General features: G+C 48.8%; 1 protein-coding gene across 1 annotated transcript in view; it reads right to left on the bottom strand.

Annotated features, from left to right (window-relative positions):
• Nucleotides 1-20,221, bottom strand: part of VDR (vitamin D receptor) — a 67,395-nt gene that overhangs the window by 37,583 nt on the left and 9,591 nt on the right. Inside the window, exons 2-3 of the mRNA XM_006168578.3 lie at nt 3,188-3,264; nt 33-180 (exon numbers count right to left, since the gene is read on the bottom strand). Coding sequence (XP_006168640.1) covers nt 33-178 — 146 coding nt within the window. The 5' untranslated portion in view covers nt 179-180; nt 3,188-3,264. The remainder of the gene's footprint in view (nt 1-32; nt 181-3,187; nt 3,265-20,221) is intronic.

Consider the following 20,221-nt stretch of genomic DNA (forward strand, 5'->3'; position numbering starts at 1 on the left):
TCTTTGTGGGAAAGCCTAGGAGGAAGACTCACCTGAAGAAGCCTTTGCAGCCTTCACAGGTCATAGCATTGAAGTGAAAGCCCGTGGCTCGGTCTCCACATACTCCGCAGATTCGGGGCACGTTCCGGTCAAAGTCGCCAGGGTCAGGCAGGGAAGTGCTGGCTGCCATCGCCTCCATCCCTGTAAGTACAGCAGGTAGGCTAGGGCCAGAGCCAGAGTCAGTGCCAGGGCAGGCCTGGCTAGCAGCCTTGCATCACCATACCTACCCTCCTGGCAACATACATACACACTGGGCAGCTCCCCAGGACCCAGGCTTGAGCATGGTTTCTTTGGAGACCTAATCACATGGCTCTCCCTACCCCGGCAAGCTCATAGTATGGTTTGGGCTCAAAGTGCCTGGGTCAAATGCTGCATGTGCCAGGCTACTTTGGATGAGGTGTTTAGTCTTCATGTATATGTACACCCACCGTCCTTGTCTAAAGAGGCATTTTACTTCATGGAGATTCAATGAATCAGCATAGGCATACCACTGGCACCAGCTCCACCTCAGCAGCATACACGAGCCAGTCAGAGGCCTCTATCTTACCCAGTTCCCCCTCCAACAGCCTCAGCACTTCACATGCAGAGATAAGCAAATTCTTCACTTCTTGAAGGTGAGGGCAATGGAGGATTCCAATGCCCAAACCAAGGCCCAACTCCTCATAGCATATAGCTTTGGACTAAGAGGCCTGGTGTCTTGGTACCAAGGTAATTGAAATCTCTCTCTGTCTCTTTCGGTAATATTTAACACATTATTTTGAACAGCCTTCTGAGAAATATGAGTCATATACAATTAAAACTAGTTTTGGTTTCAGAGATTTTTGTTTTGAGAGTTTTTTTTTTTTTTTTTTTGCTATAGGGCGCGTGTACTTGCCAGAAAGACAGAGACAGACAGAGGGACAGAAAGCGAGAAATCAACCCTCCCCCCCCAGGGGGGATGGCCATGCTGTAATCCCTTCTCCTCCATTCTCCTCTCGGGATCTTGGGCACGCACGCACACGTGCCCAGCGTGAGTTTAAGCCACTGGGTCTGGGACTTGAACCGCAGTCGACTACATGGGAATCCAGCGACATAGCTATTACGCTAAGTGCTAGTCCCCAGAGATGGATTTTATAAATAGGCATTGTCATCTGGAAATGGATTTCCCATTTGAGGAAAAGGGGGAAAGAGACAGAGAGAACAATGTGTACCAGCTTTGGGAAGCTCTTCTCAGGAGGCAGAGGATGTGATTCTTTCATTAGGCAAATTAGGCCCTTGGCTGTGCCGGGCTCTGACCCTAGCCATTGCCAGGCACAGAGCTGATTCCAGGATGCCTAGGCCTCTCAAAAATGCTCCAGGCCCTGCCGTCTGCCAGTTGTCCCAGTTTCATCTGAGTCATCACAAGGGTCACTACAGATTAAGTGGTCCTTTGACCTCAGATAAGAGAGTCCCTCAGGCCAGAGGAAAATAAAGTCAGGAATAAGGGAAAAGCATTCCCCACCTCCACCTTAGAGAGCCATTTCCTCCCACCCCTCAGTGAGAGAGGTAGATTGTGGAGGGGCTCTTGAAAGGCCTTGAGCTTCTCTTCAATGACTAGGTCTCTGACCTTTGAGCCAAGGTTTGGAAGATCAGAACTCATTATTTCATTTTGTCTCCATACCACTCCTATGATGTAAGTGCTGCTATTATCACCCCCTTTATAAACAAGGCCCAGAGAATCCCAAACTATTGCAAAATGCACAAAAAGAACATTTTTTTTAAAGTTGTACAAGAAGGGAAGGAAATGGGGCAAACAAGTGAGAATACAGCATTGTTAGTCCCAAAGGGATAGAAGGGATCCCAATCATGGGCAGACAGAGATCCCCTAATCTTCTCTTTCAGCTTTTCCTTTTCTAGGAATTTTAGTGTAATAATAGTGACACTATTGCTCATCCCTTTGACAGCTAGATTTATACTTGTTAAACAACAATGTTTAGGTAGATACAGATAAAGAGCAACACTTAAAACAAGAACAAAGGAATAGATTAACAGAAACCTGGGGAGATGAAACTTCAGAGGGGCATGCAGAGACATTAAGTAGTAGCAATATTCCAGTTTTTCGAGTGAGAGGTATATGGTATCTTATTATTATTGAAACACTATGAATATGTTGTATATGCCCTTCTATACATGGGGAAAGTTTCATAACTTCGAAATAAGAGAAAAAAATCTCTATGGCTTTATCAACATTGTCCCTGTAGACCATCCCAAGTCCAAGCTGACTCCTACAGGTTTCTAGAACACACAACACATCCACAATGTGGCAGAATCCCAGAGGCCCAATACCATTGTGGGGTAATAGGAGAAACTGTCCAGGATGCCTGTGGTTTAACCCAGGGTTGGCCAAGAGGTTATAGCTTTGAGTCATCACAATGTTGCTACAGAGTCTGGATCCAGGCTTCCAAACATCCAGTGGATTTGGAGGAAATAAGATAACTCAAATGGGGAGTGAGAGGGCATATTGTCAAATCAGTCCAAAAAATGTTCAGTGTTCCACATCACAAGGGTTGATGTGCAGATATTATGACGCAAGTAAGCTGTAACGCCATAGTACTGCAGCATGGCAGCAGTGTGGTCCTTGAAGCCAGGAAGTCTCCCCAGCCTGAGGGTGAGGGCCTAGGCACTGGGATAGGCTGCACAGAAAGGCTGGACCCATCAGCCAGCAAGCAGGACCACTTCCTGTGAGCTGAGAGAAAACCCAACCCTCAGGCTTGGTTTGAGGTTATTTCTTACTACCAAGAAGCCAGCACCCAGGATCTCCAGATGTGGAGAGAGACCCAGAACTCTGTGGCCTAAGAGTTAAAAGTCCCAGGAATGAAAGGTAGAGACTGTGCAGAGCAGGAGAGACAAAGAGGAGAGGGTGCTGGATGGTAAACAGAAACTCTGCAGACAGCTCACTGCGGTCCTGGCCAGGAATCAGCAAGTTGCTCCCTCTTGAGTCTCTCTTTGAGCACCTATGCCCACTCTGATATGCCTGTGGGTCTCAGCTGAATATTCTGCTGACCTGGGACCCACTTTGGCAAAGCCTCAGGGGGTATTCTCTCCCTTCCCCTGCCCACTGCCTCCCTATGACCCGCCCCTGTCTCTTGAAAACAGACCTTTAAGGAGTTTGTGATGAGGAAATACTTACCTGAAGGAGCACGGAGCAGGTAAGTGGAACCCAAACGTGCTCTTCTATGAGGTCTGACTCTTTAGCCCAAAGAGATTCTGAAAAGAAGAAGGGGAAACATTGATCTAAAACCTCGGGCTGTGCTGTCTGCCAGTCCTCCAGGGAGCCCAACACACTGTACAAGAGGCTCTTTCCAGGGACTTTGGTCCCCAGATCAGGGTCTGAAAACGGAAGTAACTCTTTGGGGAAACGCATGCCATGTCATCGCTGGCAGGGTGTGGGGGTGGGAGCTGGGCAGCAGCCAGGATGGCCCTCTCTTGAGGCGTGAGTAGCAAGAAGCAGTGAGAAGGGGCGGGAGGCAGCCATGAGTTGGGAGACCCAGGAAGCCTCCCTGTGTAGGCTCCCTCCTCTTCTCAGCCAGGGTGTCAGGAGAGGGACCCCACCTCCCACAGCCCCTGCCCCAGATCGCAGGGATACTGGAGACTCAGAGCCATGTGCTGAGGGTGAGCCCGAGATCACCACCCCAGGTGGGACTGCAGAGGAGCCTGAGGGCTGGGATGGGGCCCTGGCCTCTTGGGACAGCATCAAAGGCAGGTGTCTGCCTCCTGTCTGTGGAGACGGGGTGTAGGCGGAGCAGGTGCTGCAGGGGTTAAATACAGCAACATGCTGCTTTCAAACAGGATGTTTTCTGCCGCTTTTAGCTCTTTCCCAGACATGCTCAACACCCCCGCCTCAGCGCAGGCTGAAGTAAGGTTGGTTCCAGAGCCCAGACTCTGGGTCTTAATGGCACAACGGGTCACCATGGTGGGCTGGCAGAATTTCACCCCTCTCACTTCTACCCACGCCCAGTCCTGCTTGTGCACCTGAGAAAGACGGACAGAAACACGCACACACTTTCTCCCTGCCCTGATGCCAACAGGAGGTGACTGGGGAAGTGAAGAGATATGCCACTACCTTATCCGGGACCCTGGCAAAGACCTTTAAGCCAAACCCCAGATGGGGAAGTCCAGACCCTTAGCTTCTGTTTCTTATCAGAGCCCTCTACCTCCTAGTGGCCTCACTCAGCAGGGAAGGACAGAGCCCAAGGGACTTCCAAGACCCGGGCCCAGGCTACAGCTGCCAGCCCACTGAGCCTGTGTGCCCCCCTCGGATACCGCCAGCCCTGGGGAACTGTTTTCCAAGGAAAATACCAGTGGACAATGAGCTGAGATAACCAGGACTGGGTCAGCCACGCCCAGGGACCATGGGTAGAGGAAGGTGAACCTGCTCGGGACAGAGGTGCTGCCCCATCCCCACTCTAGGCTCATCTTTGCTCCGTCTGCTCATACTGCCTGAGGTCCCCAGCCAGCCATGTTCTTCTGGATTCCATCCTATGGCTTTCTTGGTGCCCAGAATGGTAGATGTGAGGTCCCTAGGATGGTAGATGTGAGGACACAGAAAGTGGGTGCAGAAAGGACCACTGCTTTCCTGTCCTCAACCCGGATGTTTCCAGAGGGAGGTCAGAGGCGATATTCAGGTAGACCACAACCCTTGAACTTAAATAAAAAGTTTATGGACATCCACTCCGTGCCAGACCTGCTAAACTCCATACACATTTCCCCATGCAGTCCTCAGGACAGTTCCGGGAGGCAGAGAGCAGTCCCATTTTACAGGTAGCAAAATCTAGTTCAAAGCACTTTGAGTGACCTGCCCAGGGTCCCATGGCTGGGCAAGAGGTTGGGCCAAGGGCCAGATGAGGGCAGCTTGCTTACAGTGCCCGTGTGCTTCCTTTGCTTTCTGCCACCTCTTCTCATTTTGGAAGATGGGAATCAGGGCAGACACCAACTGCTCCACACTGGGCCCTGCTCCAAGCTCGTCACATGTCCTCACTCACTGAACCCTCACGACAGCCTCCTCAGTGGTTTCTGTGACTATCCCTGTCTCGGGCATGGGGAGACTGAGGCGCAAGGAAGAGGCTTGTCTTCGGGATTTGAATATAGGCAGCTTTGCTCTGAGTCTCTGTGCAGCTGCCCCAACCCTGAGCACTGGACACTTCCCCTAAGCTGGAGAGCAATGCAGAGAGCAATCCCCAGGCCGAAAGGGAAGAGCGCTGCAGGAGTCCTCCCCAGGATTCCCAAGCAGGGGATGGCGGGATCTGCGGACTTGCTTTCTGCCTTTCTGCCGGCCAGCCCCTCTCACCCAGGAAAGCCCATTCAACAGCTGAGTGCCTCCTCCCCACACACCTTTTCACTGCTGGATGGTCCTTTTCAGAGAAATTATTCTGGGTTTAGCCTCTAGGTCCCTGTCCAAGTCTATAGGAAAGTGGGGCAAAAACATGGGGTAAAGAAGAGGACAAGTGGAAAAAACATTTAATATCCTCTTTGCCACGTCACACATCCCACTTCACCAGCAGTTCATGTTCTGAGTACATAAAACGTCCCACTGCTTTTGCTGGGGCTGTCCCCAGAGCAACCCCCTCCCAATCCTGCTCTAGAAATATCTAAACCCCTGGCACTGAGCCTCAGAGAAGCAGAGGGAGGAGCTGGTCTTTGCAGAAAGCCCCTGGCTTCCATCCCTCCAGGGTTGCATCCCACATCAAAACCCCTGCCTGACCCTGACCCCAGTCTTGACCTTGCCTTAGCAAGAAATGAGGAGATAACATATTTCCTTCCAGTCACGAAAGCCACAACCTCTGTCTTTCCTACACGTCTGCCTGTCAGCTCACACAACAGACAGGCACACAGCTTCTGTGCAGTGGGCATCCCTGGGCAGTGTCTCCCCAGACAGCCTTATGGGGGGTGGCTACAGGGTATTCTGGGCAGAGCCCTAGGAGACAAAGTTCAAAGCTCCCCTGGGCCCAGTTTAACCCCGCTGCACTGACTGGACCCTCTTCAGGGTCCTGAGGGTGGTAAAGCTGTGACTCTAAGGAGGACCAAGGGGTGGAGAGGTCTGGCCACTCAGGGTTTCTCCAGCTCTGGGAGTGTGCCCCTCCAAGATGGAATTCCCACCATGAGATTCATCCGCTGACCTCTCATGACCAGATGAGCCCAAACAAACATGTCTCAGATGCTCATGAGCAGGAAGGGCCTGAAAGATGTGGCCATACTGTACCCCAGTGGAGAATGGCAGCCAGGGAGAGGAGTCTTCCCTTAGTCAGGTTGGGACTGGGCTAACTATTGACACTGGCTCAAAGCTCCCATTCGTTCTGGAAGGAAGTAGAGTACTAAGTGATCTCCCTTCAGAGGGGGAGAAAATCCTTCTTCCTAAGGTCACACACATGGATTCAGCCACAGGTTGGGCTCTCTCTGGAGTAGGCAGGCCTGTGTGTCTGTCAGCCATACTGCAGTTGTACTTGTGCATACACGCCCTTTCTTTGCTGTTGTTCATTTCATTGTCCTTTTGGCTCTGCCCACAGAGTGCTGAGCATGGTATGACCTACCTAACTTGTGATCTGTCATCTCTTTATTCTAGCACATAAGTTAGCAATATCATGCCAACTAAGGTTATGCTCTTCCCTCCTCCACCATCCCCAACATACACCTTCTTCCTCTGTCTAGACAGTCTCCCCATTAGCTCTCAGAAGTTGAGGAGGAAAGGAGTGAAAATGAGGGAAAGGGGAGCTAGTGTAGGGTATAAATAGAATTTACCCAAACAACTTCTTGCCCTCACTGTCTTCCCAGCTCCTCCATACACATCTATTTTATTTTTTAGATTTTTTCCCCCGTAGGGCACACGTATGCTCCAGAGACACACAGAGAGAAAAAGTGAGAAATCATCCCTGCCCCCATGGGGGATGGTCACACTGCAATCACTTCTCTATTTTCCTCTTGGGATTTTGGGTACACATGCACACATGCCTGGAGTGACTGGATCTGGAACTCAAGCCACACAGTCAGCCATGTGGGATTCAATGCCTTAACCACCATGCAACCTGGCCACATGGCACCTATTTTAAACACGGTTGAGAATGGTTGGAAATTACTCTCTATAAACTGCAATGTCCAAATTAAAACATAATGGCTATCGGTTATCTCAGAAAAATTTCACTCAGATTGGAAGGAACTTAGTACCATTTAGTCCAACTCCAAATCCCTTCTATAATGGAGCTAAGCAGTTTTCTAGTATGTGTTTGAACATTGCTCCTGATGAAGAACTATCTCCCACATAGCCACTCTCTTTGGATGGCTCTGTGCTTACAAAGGATTCATTGTGCACAGGTCAAATAACCTTTGTATCTTTTTTTTTTTTTTTGAGAGGTTTTTGCTTTAGGGCACGTGCGTGCACCAGAAAGAGAGACAGAGACAGAAAGCAAGAAATTACCCCCTGGGGGCATGGCCGCACCGCAATCCCTTCTCCTCCATTCCATTCTCCTCTCAGAATCTTGGGCACATAGGCACATACACCTGGCGTGAGTTTAAGTCACTGGGTCCGGGACTCGAACTGTGGTCCACTACATGGGAGTCCAGCGACACAGCCATTATGCTAACTGCTGGTCCCAACCTTTTTATCTTTTCATTGCTGGTCAAGACCAGTTCTTAAAAAAATAAATAAATAAAAAAGACTAGTTCTTTGCATTTATGCAAAATAAATCCACTAGGCCATACACATAGGGTCTCCAGAGGAGAGTGTGGTGGGACAACCACATTGGGCCCCTGTGAAAATTAGAAGGGCCCACTCCTCATAACACTTCACTGTCATCAGTCAGACAATTGTCATGTAAAACATAAAAATATACAATGGTTGAGACCAGCGGGGCGCAAAGGTTACATCCCTGGACTCCTGTGTAGTTGGCCACGGTTCAAGCCCCGGACATGGTGGCTTAAATCTCACCCTGGGCATGTGTGCGTGTGTGCACAAAATCCAGAGAGGAGACTAGAGGAGAAGGGACTGTGGCATGGCCATCCCCCCCCACCCCAGGGGATGATTTCTTGCTTTCTGTCTCTCTGGTGAGTGCACGCGTTCTATAGCAAAAATCTCTCTTAAAAAATATCTATCTATCTATCTATCTATCTATCTATCTATCTATCTATCTATCATCTATCTATCTACAATGCTTACGTTGTGAATGAGGCAGCAGGTGAGAAACTGAGATGGCCTGATTACATTTCATTGTGATTGAGACCCCATAACCCCCAGTAGGATCGTAGTTCCCTGAAGAGCAGTAAGGTGGTGGGTGCTGATAGCAGTTTTCTCTGTGGCCTTCACCTGGAAAGAACAGTTTCCAGCCCAGGAAAATGGGCCCATGGAGGAGCGTGAGCATCTGAGGGTGTTTCTGCCTTGGCTGCCTGCCCTCTCATCTGCCATCCAGCCGTTTCCAGGGGAGACTGGCCCTCAGCTCTGCAGCTCTAAGAACACTTATTAGGCTTACCAACATATTTAACAACTGACTGACTAATGAGAAATTAAGTGGCTGATGGCCCTGCTGGTGCAGGAAGGCGTTTGCCCCTGAAAGTGGTTCTAAATGAAACCTTTTGGAACTAGACATCACCTTTGAGAACCTGCTGAAAGTTGTGGACTGACACTTCATATCAGGGGATAGGAAGTCCCTCCTTAGATACCAGGCTACAAACTCCTATTCACCAGGACTCGTTCTTGGCCAACTGTCCCAGCACTGTTAGGGGCACGAGCAGCTCTCAGAGGCTCCAGACAGTGGGCAGGTGATCTGTGGCTTACTTAGATAGATTTCCACTTCTTATCAGCAACAATTGTTCCTGCAAGCTGCTTTTTTCCAGTGGAAACTCTGCCCTCAGCTTTGTCAACAAGATTTCTGGGCTGATTACTGCTCTCCAGGTAATAGCAGGCTATGCCCCGTCACTGCCTGAATGCTCAGGCAGCAGCAGCAGTGGTGAAGCCTAGGAAACCAGTGCCACATTGTCAGCTGCAGCCCTATCTCTCTAGGTGAAGAAACTGAAGCCACCAGAGGGGACACGACCCGTCCAAAACCACACGAAGAGGAAGTATACTTCCCCACCTCCGACCTAGCCAAGACTTGAGAACTCTAATAGCCCTTTCCAGTGGGAATCTGATGTGGGGAGAAGCGGGCTGGGGGAGGGGGAGATTTCGGTTTTCAGCAGAGAGGCTGAGAAGGCCCTGAAGCAGACTGTAGTGGGGCCACTCAGCACTCACTCCATCCCACAATCATACAGAGAAACAAAACGGTGGTCAAGGATCATTCACTGACTCTTGCTCCTGCTCCAGTCTCCATGGCCAAAGACATGCAAAAGGATTCAAAACAGATAGGGAATATCTTAGAGGGAAACAGGACAAGCCTGACCTTTCTCTACTCATGGTGGGCTTTCCTGGGATACTAGCATGGAAATACTTCTTAAAGATATCTGCTACAGGTGAACGTTGATGGGTCAAGGACTCTATCTGTCCAGTGCCTTGGAGACCAGGAAATAGAAACTGTGACAGCCCTTAAGGAAGAGCATCAAGAACACAGGGAGAGTAAGTCCATTCTTCTCTGGGCAGGTCTAAACCTTGGATATTGCAGGTACAGCTGAGGTCTAAGTGAGATTTTCTTTTCTTTTAAAATTTTTTATTTGTTACAAGGGTGTATGTACTTGCAAGAGAAGGAGAAAGTGAGGAATCACTCCTTAGGGGGCTGGCAATCTCTTCTCATCCATTTTCCTCTCAGGATCCTGTATACGCACACAGACATGCCTGGCATAATTTTTCAAGACGCTGGGTCCAGGACTTGAACCATGTAGTCAGCCATGTGGAATCTAGCTGCCTTAACCACCACACTATGTGGATGACCCTGATTTTTTCTTTCTTTTCTTTTTCTTTTTCTTAATGGCTTCAGAAAACAGGAGGAGGCTACTTCTTTCTTCCAAGGGATTTGTAAACCCAGCTTTTAGCACCCTTGTGCTGCTGTTCAGGCTAAGCTTCTGTCTTAATGCTAGAGTTCAGTCCAAGGCCATATAGGCCTCAGTCTTCTCCTACTCAGGCAGACCTCTTAAGGCCCACTCTACCTGAGCCCACCCCAGTCCACTCTGCAGGCTTCTGTTCCTTACTTTCCTTCTGGGACCAACTAAAATTTTGAGATCCTCCATATCAGATCCCTTGCTCACATCCAGCCCCCTTGGCCAGTCTGACACCCTTGGCTACCTCACCACTGTTCCACGTTCCCCGGAGCCAATTCCCGATTCCTCATTTACAGTATGGGCAGGACAGCACCTGAGGGATATTGTGGGGCTCAGATGAGCAGATCTCTGAGGAGCACTCAGAAGGGGCCTGGCACACTGCAAGCGTTACATGTGCTAGCTGTCACTATTAGGATTACACCTATTGTTAGAGTCCAGGGAAAGGAGCAGGGAGGTGCAGGCCCCTGAGAGGTGCTGTGGAGAGCAGGAAGCCAACTCTGGACTTCAAAGCTCCACCCCATATAAACATTGCTCAGAAAGTCACATTTTTGCTGCGCTAGGAAAAAACTGACCACCTCACTCACTGTGGCTTCTAAAACTCTGCATGCTTGGGATGGGCAGAAATGGATCATTCTAATCTCTTCCCCAGCAAGCATAGAAGCCAAGTTCCCAGTCTGGACTTTTCATCCCTAAGGAAGATAAGACCCATGGCTCCCAGTAACCTGCCTATTGCCTTTCCCCTCTCTTTCACCCAACAACCTCCCTCCTCGCCCCACCTTCCCATACTCTTATGCCTGTCCTGTGTGTATCATGAATCTGTTCCAGAAGAATCCAGAACTTGACATCCTCAGAGATGCCTCCTCTGTCTGTTATCAGGGCAATGGCAGCTCCTTAGCTCATCCCTACCCACCACTGCAGGTGGAGAAGGCAAAGTGCAGGAAAGGTTGGCACTGCCCCTGGGCTGAAGCCGAGAGGTAGCAGTGAAGACCACAGTACCGTGACAGCAGGGTGGCCCTACCGTGGCCACTCACCTAGACCCCTCAGCTCAGTGGGCCTGGACTCCGGGCTGCCCCAGTTCTTGGAATCCTGGAAAGATATTCACCCTGGAATAGATTCTGAGGCCTAAGATCCTCCCTCTGAAATGAGAAGGGCAGCTACCTATCAGGCAGTTCCAGTCCCATAAGGAGCCGATATCCCAAATGTATCCTTCCTATATTCTGTTCTATTAACAGGGAGGAGGTGAGTATTTCCCATGAATATATAAAGTTTCTCAGGGTCTAGGCCAAGTGGGAGGTCCTCATTTACTTTAGAGAGAAGCAGTAGTCACCCCAAGGACACACAGGCTGTTCCTCAGTTTCTGATTAGAATGATTCTCCCTAAGAGTTCTTCCACAGCTTCTGTCTGGTCAGCCTTTTGTCTGGTCATCTTTCTGTGTGGATTTTCTCTTGGGGACTTCCCTGGAGGGCCAGGAAGGTGGCATCATTTCTTCTGGCCCTCTCACTGTGGTGGGCATTGACTCTGCTGTCTTATCTTTGCTGTTGATTCCTGCCTAGTTTCCAGTGCCACCTACATGGCAGAGCCTGCGCTGGAAGTTAAAGACACATGGTGAGCACGACATGGAGCCTGCCTTCGTGACACAGCCCACTGGGGAGATGACAGGAACCTCCAAGTTTGTCCGACACACACGAGGATCCAGGTACACACAGGGCTAATGGTAGCACAGAGGAAAGCCCTGGCTTCACCCTAGTGAGAAGAGAGGGGAGAGGGCTCTTGCAGGGGGTCACTCCCTTTAACCAAGATGGGAGTTTAACCTGGTAGTGGTAAGAGGGTTACGGAGGGCTCTAGGCAGAGGAAATTACATGTACAAAGGCTGAGAGGCAAAAAGGAAAGCGTTATGTTTAAAACAGAGAAACTAGTCCAATATGGCTGGAGTGAGAGGACACAGGAAGAGACAGACCAACTGACCATGCTCACATTAAAGACCTGTAAGAAGGATATTCCATTCTTTTCTTTACAGACTACTCTTCCTTTTTTTTTTTCTTTTCTTTTGCTATAGGGCCTGTGTGCTCACCAGAGAGACAGAGAGACAGAAAACGAGCTGGGGGGGGATGTCCATGGCACAATCCCTTCTCTTCCACTCTCCTCTTGGGATGTTGGATATGCATGCACACACGCCTGGATGTTTCAAGCCTCCAATTCTGGGACTTGAACCACAATCAGCCAAGTGAGAGTCCAGTGACATAACCATTATGCCATCTGCCGGTCTCCTGAGAACTCTTCCAGTAAATCCCCTGAGCCTTGAATGTCAAGTATTTAAAATGACTATGTTATTTCAAAACTGAAGACTTTCAGACCTCATTCAGAGTCTCATCCCAACCTGAATTGACCTTGAATGTTGTGGGAAAAAAAAATGGGGCCTCTCTCCCACTGGATCATTGTGAAAGGGCCCCAGAGGTCAGTGAAGCACCGCTGATGTCCCAAGGGTATTCACCCAGAGCCTCCATCCCCACAGCCTGTCGGCAATCCTGAAACCTGGGAATTGGGAATAGGACATCAGTAGTTGAGCTGGAAGGGAGGGGTAGAGGAAGGCGTTCTGGAAAATCCAGCTTAGCTGAACAGGAAAAAATATGTTTTGTGCAAGAAAAATTAAGAGACAGAACAAACGGTTAAGCAAGGGTAGACGGAAGTTCATGAACCACTGAGCTGCCTTATCATCGTATCACCAGTTCAATCCTCACTTAATCCATCAATCTGCCCAGTGTGGCCAGACATGGTTGCTGGGCAAGGGGAGAGCTGAGGTTCCACACAGCCTCGGGATCCCCAAACCTGCCTCCACCAGTGCACTCAGCCCTTTGCTCTCCTGGTCAACGAGGTCACTTCCTGTTGCCAGGAAAGGCTCTAAAGAAAGGCATCAGGCACAAATACGCAACACTCGCAAACTGACACCGTGGATGTGTGTGGAAAGTCTCCTATTCAGAGAAGCACATGTCAACCCACCCCGATCCAGATGCCCAAGCTCACTGTTGGCCAATGTAACAGGAGCCTTTCCTTACCCTCAGAGCTCTGATGGAAGAGGCTCCTCTTATTTCAACATTTCAGGCCAAATATCATAATCTGGAGAATTCTTCCCTCAGGCCAGAGTGGTAGGAAAGAGCTGCCTCTGTCCTAACCCTTCTCCAAACTGATCTCCCGTCCCCAGCCCTACCCATTGGCTATCTTTCTCTTCCTTGTTGGTCTTTGGTACCTCGGAGTGAAGATGGGACAGAGTTACCCATGGAACAGCGTCAGTGAATACTGCTTCTGGATAAAAGGAGGCACATCCCCGGAGAAGGAATCTGATGGGCCAGCTCAGAGCCTGGGCACAATTAAGGGACTCATGAACTGCCTTCTCCACCCCAGCTGGCTGGGCCAGACTCCGCTATGTCTGCTGGAGTAGCTGCTGCTCAGACAGCCGCCTGGACAGTGTGCTAGGGGAGGAGCCAGTGTCTGTGCCCCATCAGCACCTGGGAGAAGCAGCCCCTCTACCCACTGCTTCCCCTTACTCTCCCCAGAACATCACATGACCTGAAAAACAGCTCCGCAGCTAGGCTTTTCAGTAGGCTGAGACTGAAAATTAACAGAGATAAAAACAATTCCCTCAAGTAAACTATTTTCTACCTAGTTTTCAGAACAATAGCTCAGAGTGACAGGTGGTGAGGGTGAGGGTGGGGAAGGCCATGGACCACCATCCCTTTAGGGCCTTTCCCATGGCCATTCGGCACAACCAGAGCCAGGATTTTCAGAGCTGGGCACTGTAGTCAAGGGCTAGGACTAACAGCCCACCTCACCTGCTGCCACCTGTGGACTCAAGGTGGAGACTGAGGGCTGCTTTAGGGACCTGTGGGAGCTGGGGGGTTCGATCCCTCATGGCTACTGCTCTCTGACAGAATGAAAGGAGGAAGAAGAAAACACTGGGTGTTTACCAATCCTCAAAAAGGAGATTCTTGGGACCAGCAGGTGGCATAATGGTATGCCACTGGACTCCCATGTAGTCTACCACGGTTCAAGTCCCCGACCTGGAGGCTGAAATCTCACGCCAGGCACATGTGTGTATGTTTCCAAAAACCCTGAGAGGAGAATGGAGGTGAAGGGATTATGGTGTGGTTATCCCTCCGGGGGGTGATTTCTCACTTTCTGTCTCTCTAGTGTGAGCACAAGCCCTACAGGAAAAAAATCTCTCTCAAAAAAGGAGATTTTCTACTTATTTGACTGTCTCACAAGACTGTTGATTCTACAGAGATAAAATATCTGAAATGTGTCATAAAAAAGATCATACTTTTAAAAAAGGTTAGCTATTATTTTACTGTATTCTCCCAGGTATTTAAGAGGAGGAGGGTTAATGAATTCTCGTATGAAGAGGAAGGCCGTGCAAGTCATCTGAAGGATGACCTGGAGCATGGCCTTCTCTATCAGCGCCGGGTCCCCAGGCCTGGGAGAACCAAAGCACAGGGATTCTCGCAATGCGTGATGAGCAGGGCTCCTTGACGGCCAAACTGACTCCGAGAGCACCTGCTTTTTTTCCCCCTAGAGACCCTATCCTTGATTGTTAGTTTCCTTTTTTATTTCTCTCACATGACTTTTCTTCCAATACCTGTGGGGAAGTACCTAACTGGGAAGACAGTGTGGGTGGGAAGAAGGGAAGGTAGGAAGTAGAAGAGGGAGAGAAAGCGGGAGGAAGGAAAGAGGAGGTGTTCATTCATGGAATTTTACTATTCTGAAAGGTTTCTTTACAACTCACCAGCAAGATGCATGCTCTCTGATAAAGCTACCGTCACACACTGGGAGGCATCCACAGGAGAGTGACCATTTCTCACTCTGGTAAGGAATTCTACATAGACAAGGGTTGTCCCATCCCCCTCTATTAACAGCCACCTGTCAAAAGGAAGAAACTTCCAGATGACACAGCAGAAGTCTGCAGGATAGGTGTGACTCTGATGTGCTGTCTGTTTCCCACCTCATCCCTACCAATGGTGATTATTTTAAAATTTTTTTTTTTATCTTTTTTTTTTTTTGGAGAGATTTTCACTGTAGGGCACGTGCGCTCGCCAGACAGACAGAGAGAGAGACATAGAGACAGAAAGCGAGAAATCACCCCCCAGGGGGGATGGTCACGCCGCAATCCCTTCTCCTCCATTCTCCTCTCGGGATCTTGGGCATGCACGCACACTTTATATTTTAAAATTTGTTGTCAGCATTTTAAAAATGGAGAGATTTTACTCTCAGAAATAAAAACTTGCATGTTTATGAAAACATGGGCTAATCTGGATGCACCAGGCTCCAGTTCCAGTAGTACCCTGGAACCCAGGCCTGGCAGGGTGCCCCTCCTACCAGCCTTACACATCACCCATCTGGCTCTGGCCTGCTGACCCAGGCCCCAGTGATAGCAGAACTCTGGAGTCTAGGAGACATGGGGAGGGCTGCCAGACTACCTAGAGGGTCCAAACCCTGGCTTCTCCTACCACTAGCTGTGTGACCAGAACCAACTACCTGTGCTCTCTAAGCTGTAGTTTGCTCCTCTGTGGAGTGAAAAAATAACCACCTACCTCATAGTGCTCTGGGAGAATTCAATGAGAAAAAGCAGGTAAAGTACTTAGGTCAGTGCCTGACACTTAGCACCTGCTCAGTAAATGTCAGAGCTTGCTATTGTGCACAACTGGTGCAATAACTGGGGAGAGTTCATCTGAGGTGCAGCCCAGCTCTTTTTTTTTTTTTTAATTTATTTATTTCTTCCATGAGCAAGAGAGAGAGTGAGAGCAAGGGAGAGAGGCAGTATTCCCAGTAGGGTCCCAATGCCACAATCTACCCCACTTCCAGCCAGCCCTAGACCATGGGTACATGCATACCCTGTATACTCAGAGAAGTCTCCAGACATGGACCCTCCCATGTGGATCAGACTTGCTTGTTGTGCTCCAGCTCCTAGACCAGTTTTTGTGTGTTTGTTTGTTTGTTTTGCCATAGGGCATATGCACTTGCTGGAGAGAGACAAAAAGAGATATATAGAGAGAAACTGAGAAATCACTCCCCAGGGGGATGGCTATGCTGTAATCCCCTCTCTTCTATTCTCCTCTTGGGACTTTGGGCACACACACACACACACACACACACACGCACACACGCCTGGTGTGATTTTTGAGTCACTGGATCTGGAACTCGAACTGCAATTGGCAGGTAGGAATCCAGCACCTTAACAGTCACACCTAGCCCTCAGTCCGTCTTTTAAAGATTTAACCATACAAAACAGTTGCCTTTTAACTTTCCTTTCTAGTTCAGGGGGTCCTATCAACATACAAACATATTTTCATCCAATAAGCATCAATTGATTGTATCTGTGATATGTTAGGTGTGTGTTGAACAGACATTTCAGAGATGGGGTCACACCCTTCTCTTGGGGGCTCACAGCAGAATAGAGGATGGACACTGGAACAGACCGTCATAGCGCCGGCAGGTGGAATTAGGCCCCAAGCCCTCCCCACCCAGCCCTGACTGGAACCATGCAAGAGCTTGGCAGTCAAGGAGGACCCAGAATAGCTTTGACTCTTTTCTCCTTTTCCTCCCAGGCTTCAAACATTTTGGGGGCTTTGCTGATAGACACCCAATCTTGAGTCAATTCCCTGACACCCCCAGCTTCCCAGGTGTACTCCTGATGTCTACAAAGCCGGTCAGATCGCAAACAGAGTTCACTATAATGGAATTTTACCTGAGGCGGCCCATCCCCCACTTCTTAACATCATGGCACCCAAGGTGCTGCCGCGCTTGCCAACTAGGCTGGGCAGAAGGAACTTCCCGCCCCTGGCAGAAGTCCGGAAATTCAGAGCTGTTTGGAACAAAGAACTCTGCCCTGAAGGTGTTTTCCAGCACCTACCTGGCCAGCTTGGAACTGCCCCATTCACCCTCAGCAGGCACCACCTGCTGCCTCCTTTCCAGGTCTCCTCAAACAGGAATGGAGAAGATTGAGTGGAACGGCTGGACACCACACAGGAACAGGCAGTGACCAAGCAGAGAGGCATGTGTGCTAGACTTAGACCGAAATTTAAGTCCAGGTTCTGACTTAGCAACTCAATGACTCTGGGCAAGAAATGTAGTCACTTAATCTCTTTGAATCTCAGTTTCCTCTCTGTAAAATGTGTATAATATTACCTACCTCATAAGGTTTGAGAGGCATAAAAGAGAAAATACATAAAAAAAAATTTAACACAGTACGTGAAAGTCACCACTGATCATTATGCTTGTTGGCTATTATATAATATGGTAAGCTCACAGGGGTCAAAGGTTGGTGTTGACAGAGGCACTGGGTGGAGTTGGGGGTGGGGGACCTGAAGAATAAGCGAGGCCCCGCTGCCAAGCTCAGCAAAGGCTTGGTAGCCAAGGTGAGGCCCGAGGCAGAGCACTCGCCTGCCCCTGGAGCTGACAGGCACAGACTAGATGGCTAATTACAGAGCTGAGGGCTAGGATGGCCCATCAACTGCCCAGCCAGTCACATTCTTTTGTCCCGTGGGCGGCTGGGTGGGTGGGCAGCTGGCCGTTTATGTGGCTACCAAGACACTGAGTGTGTCTCACCTCTTTTCCCCAGCACCCCCAGGCAGGGTGTTCAACCTTGGGAGGGAAAGGGATTCTCTGCAGGCACTCTGCTCCTTTCCCCAAGCACCTCCCCCATTTCCTCTGCCCTAACCCTCCAGCTACCTCCTACTTCTAACATTGGACAAGTGACAGGTCAAAGAACAAGGCCAGACACTGAACAACTGGCCAGTGGAAACTACCAATCTTCAGTCCGCCTCACCTGTAACTCTTCAATGATCAAGAAGCCAGAGGTGGAGCTGGCTCTGTGTCATGGCTGTAATGTACTGTTCATTCTTGACTCCCCAGCCTAGTCAGCCTGAAACACAGTAGGCATGCGCATGAGTGCCATGATCTGACCCACTGAGGGACGAGAAGGAGGGCATCACAGGGTGGCCAGATGCTGTGGAGGGTGCTTGTGTGTGTACCTCTCCCATGTGTGCAGTCATGCACTCTCTGTTATGAATGAAAACAAAAGAGAGAGAGAGAGAAACCCTGGACAGTGTGAATCCCATCACTGCCCCAGCCCCACGTGCTTTGATTAGTTGGCACTCAGATGGCTCTGATATTTCTGCATTTTTTTTTCTTAAAATTGATGCTCAAGAAAAATAGATATCCTTCCCAATCTACTTGACAAAAATACAATTCAGTAGTTATTACCTGAGCACCTCCTATATGCTCAGCACTGACACCAGGCTCTTTGCTGAGCTGAAAAGACAGTCAAATGTTGGGGAGAGTGAGAAGCCATGGGGTTCCCACTACTGGTGAAAGCCCCAAGGGGAAGGGCTTCAGCTGCACCTGGAGGTCCAGCCCAGGGCTCTGAGAGTCAGGCTGTGTCTCCTACGGACCACCTGTGCACAGTGCACCAACTGGGTGCACACAGCCAGGAACCAGGAACCCCTTATCCCTAGGTCATGGGTGCTAAGGTTACAGCTAAACGGGACTGTGGAAACTCTCCAACACAACCTTTTCATCTTAGAAATGAAGGCTATAGCGAGCTTTGAAAAGGGTGGCTGGTAGGATTGCAGCTACTGTGGAAAACAGGTTGCCATTGTATCGTAATGCCAAACACGGAATCCCATGTGAGCCAGAATTCCATTCCTAGGTATGCACCTGAGAAAAACTCTTTCATACGTACCAGGAGACTGATATAACATGTTCTTAACAGTATTATTATAGTATAATAGCCCCAAACTAAAAGCTACCCAAATGCCATCAACACAAGGAGGACGTGCAGATCGTGGCCAATTTTTACAATGGAATCCTACCCAGCAGTGCGAGCTAACAACTGCAGTGACATGCACCAACCCAGTGAATCCCAGACACAGGAAATTGGGTAAGAGAAATGCATCACACAGAATAGACATGTACGTAAACTTCAAAGTCATGTAAAATGAAAACAACTAGTGTTTGTAAGACAGACATAGATGAAAACTTAGAAAGAAAAGCAAGGAAATAATTAACCAAAATTCACCTTAGGATGAGGAATGAGAAAGAAAATGCAAATGGGGAGAGGCAAAGGTGGCCTTTTAAGGTGCTATACATGTTTCAATTCTAATTAGGTGGTGAGTACAGAGTATAATATTCTTTAATCTCTATATAAGTATATTATATACTCTTGTGTATATGATATATTTCATAATTTAAAAAGAAAACAATAAACAGGGGCCAGATGATAGTGAGCAGTAATGCACTGGATCCACATGGGGGAGGTCCTCGGTTCCCATCCTGGGACCTCCCTGAGGCTGTCAGGTGTGTGCCCATGATACAGGTCAGCTGGAATGGGGTGGGGCACAGTGTGAAGACCCTATGGGGGTGTCGGTCTATCTGTCTGTCTCTCTCTCAGGGGAAATTAATAAATAACTAAAAAGGTAAATAAACAAGAAAGAATTAAAGAATCTGAGTCCCAGAGAAACTAACCTTCCCAAGCATATCAATTTACAAATGACAGAAAGATAAATCAGCTCGCCAAATCTGAGCTTAGCCAGGTACCAGGATAGCCTAATATTCCTAATTCAAAGGAGGCCTCTCACAATGATGGTTTGTTGGCTAGGTATCTGTAAGTAATTGCAATCTTTTTCTCCCCCTAACTATTAAATTCCCAGTATCTTGCCCTTGACCCATTTGTATTAAACGCTGTCTGCACGTGCCTTCCAAAGGTCTGTCTTGTGCCAGGCACTTAATTTATATCATCTAATCCTCACACAATCCTACAAGGGAGCTATTATTATGTCCAATTTACAGATAAGGATACTGAGATTCAGAGAGATTAAGAAACTTACCCAAGGTCACAAGCTAGAAAATGTTGAAGCCAGGATTGGAACCCAAGTGTGTCTAACTCAGACCCTGTGTTTCTCTCCTGTTCTGCCAGGCTGCTAGCACAGCTTCTAAACAGCACTACCTAAAATTTTAGTTGCAGACCAAGGAACCCTGGGGCCCACAGCTAAGGGGACAGGTTGAGGGGTTTCACCTCTTTCTACCTCTGTCTCCAAGCTCTGGTAAATTACAGTGTTTTATTTTTTTAACATTTTGTAAAAGTTTCTTTCTTTCTTTCCTTCTTTCTTTCTTTCTTTCTTTCTTTCTTTCTTTCTTTCTTTCTTTCTTTCTTTCTTTCTTT

The sequence above is a fragment of the Tupaia chinensis genome, unplaced genomic scaffold (assembly GCF_000334495.1).
Source record: "Tupaia chinensis unplaced genomic scaffold, TupChi_1.0 Scaffold145870_1, whole genome shotgun sequence".
NCBI lineage: Eukaryota > Metazoa > Chordata > Mammalia > Scandentia > Tupaiidae > Tupaia > Tupaia belangeri.